Consider the following 9,000-nt stretch of genomic DNA (forward strand, 5'->3'; position numbering starts at 1 on the left):
GTTTTGACAGTTCTTGACTACCATTCTTCCATGCGCTTGTGTTGGAAATTTGAGAAATTTGAGAATCCAGCGTAGCGCGATCAGTGAGTGGAATACAAACATCAGTGTTGCCGTTCGGCGGCCAGTGGGAGAAAGTGAATGTTCGAAATGTTGTTGCCTGTACTTTTTGCCGCTAACGCCAACTGTTAAGCCCCAAGCACAATGTGAGCGACAGCGCGGTACAGCGGCAAAGCGGCAAGCCCATCTTGAGCTACACTCTACTTGTCACGTCAATGTTGAAAAGGATTTAGTCAACACTGGATTGATAAGTAAAGTTTTAATCAAGATGGGCATGCCGCTTTGCCGTTGTACCGCGTTGCCGTTCACATTGTGCTTGGGGCCTTAGCGTTTAAGAACGATGAAAATAATAGTTACTCTATTAAACTTAAACCGGTAAACTATGAAAAAGAAAATACTTAAGCCACTCCGGTAGGTTAAGTTAGTAGTAAATATTTCTAATTATAAAAATGGTAACAATTGTATACTAGTTGAGAACAGTTTGTCAATTTTTAGTCCAAACTTCAAATCAAGATTTTTCAAGATTCCTCCTAGGATTTTTTTTTAAATTGGGCCAGGGTGCATTGCTTCTGCAAACCTGGAGCGTTTGTACTCCATGTTAGGAGCGGCTCACAAAAGCGTCTGTTCTTCATGTCAGGGGCGGCTGATCATCGTCCGAGTGCCAGAGAAGGACTCTAAGCTAAACTGCGCACTATGGTCCTCCGGAAATCTAGGGGGTTGGTGTCAGGCCCTGCAAGCAAACCGTAAAAACACATCAGCACAGGAACGTCAACGAGAGAATACGGACCGGAACAATCGGCAAAGACCACAGCGACGGAAATGGACTAGCGATTGGAAACTCGGTACGTGGAACTGCAAATCTCTCAACTTCATCGGAAGCACACGAAGCATCGGAGAGTATCGATGTACTGAAGATCCGCGGTGTCGACATCGTAGCGCTGCAGGAGGTGTGCTGGACAGGTTCGAGGGTGCGAACGTTTAGAGGTAATCATACCATCTACAAGAGCTGCGGCAACACACGTGAGCTGGGAACAGCTTTTATAGTGATGTGTGATATGCAAAGGCGCGTGATCGGGTGGTGGCCGATCCACGAAAGAATGTGCAAGTTGAGGCTCAAAGGCCGGTTCTTCAACTTCAGCATCATAAACGTGCATAGCCCTCACTCCGGAAGCACTGATGATGACAAGGACGCATTTTACGCGCAGCTCGAACGCGAGTACGACCGCTGCCCAAGCCATGCGCTGCCTTGCTGCAACGGGTTCGATCGTTAATGGCGGTCGGCGTCATATTTCGAGCCTGGAGTTGTTGGTCGCGGCGCTTATGCTTGCGCTGCGATTTTTGTGCATTTGGTAGCCAAACGCCTTAGTTGCCGATTTCGCTTTCGGCCGTGGTTGTTTGGCTTACATGGCCAAATCAACGGATGTTTATTGAATCTGTGGGCGATCATAGGGCAGCTACCGATTTGTGTTATAGGGTAGTTACCCATTCTAACTTTGAGTACTTCCATACAATACCGACGCCCACCTCGGTACAATCTAGCGCGACTGAAACAACCGGATTTCGCCAAAGCGAACGCGTAGCATCTTGAGGCAGCGTTGCCGGATGAGGGCGAGCTCGATAGGGCCCCTCTTGAGGACTGCTGGAGGACAGTCAAAGCAGCCATTAACGACGCTGCCGAAAGGGGTCTGGGTCATTTGGCATAAAGCCATTTGGCATAAGGTCATTTGGCATAACACCATTTGGCATAAAGGACATTTGGCATAACAGCCATTTGGCATAACGGTCATTTGGCATAATTATGAACAATGTGAAAATAAAAGGTCATTTGGCATAACGGACATTTGGTATAATATCAAGACATGTGTAAAGTAAGAATCAATTGGCATAATGTCAAACCATATGTGAAGTAAAGGTCATATCGGACATTTGGCATAATATCAAACCATCTGAAAAGTAAGGGTTATTTGGTATAATAATTCAGATATTCCTTTTTCTATGTGAATAAACTGTTGTAATATTACGCAAAAGAAAAAGTCATGTTAAAAAGAAGGGCACATTCCTATATAACAAAATAACGCGTCGAATCGCTATAGCAATAACCCTCGACAGAACCTTATGTTTAAAAGAAGGATAAATAAATGTCATGACTAAACAGGATAACAGAAGATGAACTAGGGTGTCAATCAGTGACGCAATATTTCTTAATTTGCAATTAAAAATTGAAAACAAGGTAATGACTTTGTAAAACAGAAGAAAAAAATGCAGCAACATTGCTACTACAATTATCTTTTAAATAACATTTCGTGTTCCAACGAACCCGATCAACCAGTGCACACTGGTCCAGGAAGCTAATTTAGGCGGACATGAGGTTTTCGTCTCGATTTATTGATTTTAGAGCCATAGTTACTTCTGATAATATGTTCAGAATTTTCGGTTCCGGGTCATTTGGCCGAAATTGAAAACAAAAGTGAACTAGCATGGATTTATAATGAATTTCAAAGAACTTATTCAGCTTATTCATGAATAAGGTGACACCATCATTGACATACACATAATTAGCTTTTTAGTAGTATTTCGAGAAACATTTCGTGCTGAAAGAAGAACATCTAAATGTAAGCAGTTATTCACTTCTCTGCTAGCGGTGATAGCCACCTGCAGATGTTTGTAGTTAGATATTGACAGTAACCACAAAGGTTTAAGACTTATTCGTCCTTTTGCTGGGTCTGGTTGTTTTGATCCCTCGAATCGTACTAAGTAATATATGTCATAGCTCTAGCAACCACAAGTCTTGGTTTCTTTGACTTAAATATTCCCCGAGTCGTTTATTGCTATACGCAAGCAGGAGGAGAATGACACTTACCCAAGTTGAGGTAAAAAAATGTGTTTTGAATAAGACGTAAGGGAATCTGGGGTAATATGCACCCTTGAGGCAAAACAACCCCACGGTGCCATTTATGAGTATTTGTAAAAAAATTGGAAAAAAATTCGTCAAGGGCGGATAGGAGTGACCCACAACATGCAATTTTACAAATCCAACTTCCAGAAAAATGTCTAATTTTTTCTAAAATATTTGTAGAATCCCCGAAAACTCGTTTTACTCCTGGGGTGCATATTACCCCTGATACCCTTATTATAAGCTTTAACATGAATAACTATGAGAAATACTTCACTCTTGAAAGAACAGCCTATGATCAAAAGAAGGATAAATCTCTTATGAAAATTTAGGCAAGTGTAATGTATATAATAGTTTTATCAGTACAACTACAAAGAACTTCCGATGATTTAAAGAAGGTAAAATTCCCAATTAAAATATAAGCTGAACTATTTTCAATAGTATAACTCGAATGAATAGCCTATGTGCAAAAGAAGGAAAAAAAATCTGATGAAATCAATAAATAACTTGAAACCTTATTACACCTTTGGTAGTCCAGAGGCGAATTAACCGTCACCTCAGAGTCTTGATGCAATGTGAGGAGTTCACAACTTCGTCTTGAATTACCGGGTCTATTTTATCATTCTCTTAGAGCTCTTGTAGAGTGACAAAAAATTACGTCCCGTCACATTATGAAAAACAACAAATTTAGCTTATCAGTTATTGGGTCACACTTATGGTGGTGTTATTTGATTTTTATTTTCACGATTCAGCCAAACGGCATTCGGCCAAATGACCCGTTCGGCCAAACGGTATTCGGCCAAGTGGCCGGAGTAATACAAAGTGTACGCATCAATTTTTTTACGATGATTACAAGATTGAAGTAGGTATAGGTCAACTTCTTTATTTTAACGAATCGTGAGTTGGTATGTTCAGCAAAGTTGTAGCAAATGATCAGAGTTGCTCAATTTCAGTCATAACAGCGTATGGCTGATTTACATAAACTATTAATATCAGTTGCGAGCTATCAATATCACTTTGATTTGGCAACCAAAAGCAGTGATGCGACATCGCACACTAGATTATAATCAATTCAGAATGAGTGATCACGTGACAATTCTTCTTCTCCCTGGGGCCTTCCTTAGCCAAGTGGCTAGAGTCCGTGGCTACAAAGCAAAGCCATGCTAAATCCCAACTGAGAAACAGGCTCTGTCCCAGTGAGGACGTAATGCCAAGAAGAAGAAAAAGAAGTGACAATTCTCCAAGCTATTATTGTTCTTGTGTGACCAACACATAGTTTGAATTCATCTGCAGCTTTATCAAATATATCGTATTGATAAGTTGCCTTTTTATTTGCTTAATTTAAAATTGAACTTAACCCATCATTGATATCCATAGTCTATCGATATCAATCATCAATGCATTGGTGATGGAGTAGACAGCATGATGCTGATGTGATATAGAATGATCCGTATTGTCTGCCTGTACAAATCAGCAAGTTTTAGGCGTGGATAGTGACAGCGAGCAACTCTGCAAACGATTAGCTTAAGAGCCGCGATAATTTAGTATTTTTAATAAAAAAAATCGTCGCTCTCAAGTGTTTTATTTTTTCGATTTATTGGCCTACTAAGTTCTACAAAGTTTTAATACTTATCATTTGCTACAACTTTGCCATAGTTGTATTTCTTATGGTTTTCATGTTATTTGAGTTTTTCATCTTAAAATTTAATATTTTGTGTGCCTTGTATCTCAACTATGAGCACCTGAAGAAAATGATTCTTACCACCTAATGATTTTGCAAATCCAGTATAACTGAGCTGCAAATGCGGTAACACAAAGTAGCCAAAGGATACTTAGCAACCATGACCCATGTCACCGTCAACATAGCAAAGAAAATCACTCTTTGACTTCGCCTTCCTTATTTAAATTCTTACCGCGTTTGGTGTTCCCGCATTTGATATTTGCATTTCAAACGCACACAGCAATATTTTCTATCTCGTTCAAAATCGATTTTACTAATAGACGAAATAAGATAAATCCATATTTATTGAATATTCACACATGCTCAATTCACAAAAGTCATCACCTGAGCGTATAAAATCTGAAAGAAATTCACCATTTTTCCTTTATCGGTATTTTTTCTATTAGTAAGCGAGATCATTGGAAGTCAACATATGTCGTATAAAATACATCTACAAAGTTTACAATCCGATTGAATTCGGTGGTATGATTTAACCGGAATCTTCTGATGGATTCATACCGCACTTGTTGTGCTTCTTCGGCGGCTTGCCAGAGAAAAGAATAATTAAATTATTATAGAACAAATTCAGCTGTTACTAAAATGAAACAGTAATAAAATGCTAAAATCTTTAATTTAAGTATGTACAGAAAAATTATTGAAATTATGCCAAATGGCGTTATGCCAAATGACCTTATGCCAAATGGCTTTATGCCAAATGGCCCGCTCCCTGCCGAAAGCATTGTCGGATATGTGGAACGGAGCTCAAGGAACGATTGATTCAACGAAGAGTGCCATGAGGTTTTAGAGGAGAAGAATGCAAACCAGCCTATTCCGGGACAAAAACCGCCGCCTGAAAGAGGTGGAATGCCAAGAGATGGAGTTGCTGTACCGTTCTCAAGAAACGCGGAAGTTCTATCAGAAGCTCAACACATCCCGCAAAGGCTTCGTGCCGCGAGCTGAGATGTTCCGGGATAAGGATGGGATCATCTTGACGGACGGCCGCGAGGTGATCGAAAGGTGGAAGCAGCACTACGATGATCACCTGAATGGCGCAGAGAACACAGACACAGAAGGTCAGGACAGCGAAGGCGATGGCTACGTCAGCACAGCGGACAGTGGAAACCAATTAGCTCCCACGATAGGGGAAGTTCAGCTCAAGAACAATAAGGCCGCTGGCAAGGATGGTATCGGAGCTGAACTCATTAAGATAAGCCAGGACAGGTTGGCCGCTTGTCTGCATCGGCTGATAGTCAGAATCTAGGAAACGGAACAGCTACCGGAGGAGTGGAAGCAAGGCTTTATATGCCCTATCTACAAACAGGGCGACAAACTGGAGTAAGAAAATTATCGTGCAATCACTATCCTAAACGCCGCCTACAAAGTGCTATCCCAAGTTCTCTTCCGTCGTCTATCACCTATAGCAAACGAGTTCGAGGGAAGTTATCAAGCAGGTTTCATCGACGGCCGCTCGACAACGGACCAGATCTTTTCCGTGCGGCAAATCCTCCAGAAATGCCATGAGTACCAGGTCCCTACGCACCATTTGTTCATCGATTTCAAGGCGGCATACGACAGTATTGACCGTGTAGAGCTATGGAAGATCATGGACGAGAACAGCTTTTCCGGAAAGCTCACAAGATTGATTAGAGCAACGATGAACGGTATGCAAAACTACGTGAAGATCTCGGGCGAACACTCCAGTTCCTTCGAGTCTCGACAGGGACTACGACAGGGCGACGGTCTTTCATGCCTGTTGTTCAATATTGCGCTTGAAGGTGTCATGCGGAGAGCCGGACTTTTCACGAGATCCGGACAATTTGTTTGCTTCGCGGACGACATGGATATTAATTAATGAAAATTTGAAACGGTGGTAGATTTGTTCACCCGTTTTAAACGAGAAGCAACAAGAGTCAGGCTAATGGTGAATGCGTCGAAAACAAAGTACATGCTGGTTGACGGAACTGAGCGCGACAGGGTCCGCGTAGGAAGCAGTGGACGAGTTCGTCTACCTCGGATCCTTGTTATCAGCGGAAGTCGCGCCTACTATGGGCTCCAGAAGAAATTGCAGTCAAGAAAGATTCACCCCCGCACCAAATGCACGATGTACAAAACGCTAATAAGCCCGGTAGTCCTCTATGGGCATGAGACGTGGACTATGCTCGAAAAGGACTTGCAAGCCCTTGGGGTTTTCGAACGCCGAGTGCTAAGGACGATCTTCGGCGGCGTGCAGGAGAACGGCGTGTGGCGGCGAAGGATGAACCACGAGCTCGCTCAACTCTACGGCGAACCCAGTATCGTGAAGGTAGCTAAAGCTGGAAGGATACGCTGGGCAGGGCATGTTGTTTCCTTACTAATATCCAAGATACTTTTTACACATTCATATCATTTTAACAAGGGTCCTTTTAGAAAATTATATTATGATCTCTTGCAAAACAAGCAAGATAAGAGATCCCTCAGTCGCCCAATCAAGAAAACTTTTCCAAATTTTCATTACGAAAAGATTTTTGACCGACCGGGAATCGAACCCAGAAACCTTCGGAATGACTTTGCTTGATAGTCGCAGTCTTTATCACTAGACTAGGCTAGCCGGAAGCCGGCTTTATGATACCTGATCCGCTTCGGACACAATGTGATTTACCACAACTTCATAAAAATCAGATTTTTACATGTACCGAATACACATATATTCAAAATGAATGCATTGATTGATTACTTACATATGAGGGGGAACCGGTACCATTCCCATTGGTGGCGGCGGAACCGGATTGAACATTGGCCTTCCTGGATGCGGCACGCGCATATTGGGCGGCGGTGGTGGAATTATCTTCGGTTCCAGCTTGAACGAAAACTGCAGGAAGAACTGTTTGGTATCCTTGTTCCAGTGGGTCCAAAACTTGCCTTCGGTCTTCTCCACTTCCCGCGAGGGCACTTTGAATGCGATTGTCTCGTAAGGTTCCGCCGCAAACAATAGGTACTGCCACTTGCGGTCTGGGGGTTCGATTTTCTGCTCGTAAGCGGACATGAAACGGTGTCGGGGAATTATGCCGTCGGTTATCTCCGGATAATCAATCTGGAACAGCAACGACTGCTGGCCATTATCGGAATCGCGTTGTTTCGTTACTCGATAGCCGGGACGACCAATTTTCACAAACTTTTTCGGTTCGATTCGGGGTTTCTCTGGCTGCATGCTCGACGGGGCTTCCTTAGCTTCCTTGGCCGCACGACGGGCCAAATTCCCCTGATGCTTCTTGCCCTGGGTATGTGCCAGATAGCTTCCTTCATTATTATGCAGCGTCAAACACAATTTACACTCGTACGATCCCAAATGATTCTTCATGAAATAGGGATCCTTGTTCAGGTCGATGGTTTCCAGCGCGAGCTGCCGGAGACGCTCCCGCCGGTCACGATTGCTTTCCGACCAGGAAGCTTGGCCTCCGCCACCGGTTTTGCCACCGGCGCGATTTTGGAAATCCATCTCGTAGGCGACTGCAAACGTAAACAATGTGGAGGAAGCAAATTAAATAATTTATTGATAATTTTTATGCACTTTTATTGAAATGGGAAACACATATCTATAATTGATACTTACATCAAGAAGGGTTTGTAAAAAGAACACTATTTTTAAGGATAAAATTCAGATTTTTACAGAGAAACAGAAGAAAACGCGAAATTTTTACCAAACGCGAAAAAGCTGTCAAATAAACAGTGTTGCCAATTTTTTACACGTCTAAAAATGTTTAAACATTTTCTTTGTAAATTTGTCTAGCATTGGGCGATAATGAAATGTATGATATTATGCATTCAGATTAACTTTAGACCGAAGTTCATAAGAAAAATGAAATATCATTCAGCATTCTACCGAAGTGCTACGCCGATAAAGGCAATCCTTATGCATCGGCGAAGCACCAAATTAGAATGCCGGCGAAGTTTTGACTGCCGAACTTTTAATTGTCACTCGAATTGTCAATATGTCAACAGGTGGTAAACATCCAGCTTTTTACGAGCGCTAATGGCAGCCGCAAACAGGCTCGCTTTCTGGTAGGGATTAAATGATTTGACGTTTAGCTTGGGTCCGTTCAATAGAAAACGATCCAAGCCAAACGTCACATCGACATGTCCCTACCAGAAAGCGAGCTTATTTGCGGCAGCCATTAGCGCTTTTAAAAACCTGGATAACAGCTGAGAGAGAGGAGACAGCTGGCTTACATTACGAACTCCCAAAAGTCAAGGGAACCTGTCATCAACTGTCACTGGAAAACCGCACATTCGAAGGGCAGAGCGTGAAAAACCGTAAAAATTTGGCCAAACTATAACTGGATGGAGCTGAACT

The 9,000-nt window shown here is 42.4% G+C and overlaps 1 protein-coding gene across 1 annotated transcript; it reads right to left on the reverse strand.

The window, feature by feature from the left end:
* Positions 1-7,329: 7,329 nt before the first annotated feature.
* On the reverse strand, positions 7,330-8,383 carry LOC5576321 (splicing factor 3A subunit 2). The gene is made up of 2 exons (XM_001656009.2): positions 8,260-8,383; positions 7,330-8,156 (listed from the first exon to the last, which is right to left on the reverse strand). Exon 2 carries the CDS (start codon positions 8,143-8,145, stop codon positions 7,384-7,386), a length of 762 nt encoding a protein of 253 aa, XP_001656059.1. The 5' UTR covers positions 8,146-8,156; positions 8,260-8,383; the 3' UTR covers positions 7,330-7,383.
* Positions 8,384-9,000: the final 617 nt, after the last annotated feature.

The sequence above is a fragment of the Aedes aegypti genome, chromosome 3 (genome assembly GCF_002204515.2).
Source record: "Aedes aegypti strain LVP_AGWG chromosome 3, AaegL5.0 Primary Assembly, whole genome shotgun sequence".
NCBI lineage: Eukaryota > Metazoa > Arthropoda > Insecta > Diptera > Culicidae > Aedes > Aedes aegypti.

Coding starts and splice junctions, on each gene's coding strand:
- LOC5576321 (XM_001656009.2), bottom strand. CDS start 8,145: ATGGATTTCCAAAATCGCGCCGGTGGCAAAACCGGTGGCGGAGGCCAA.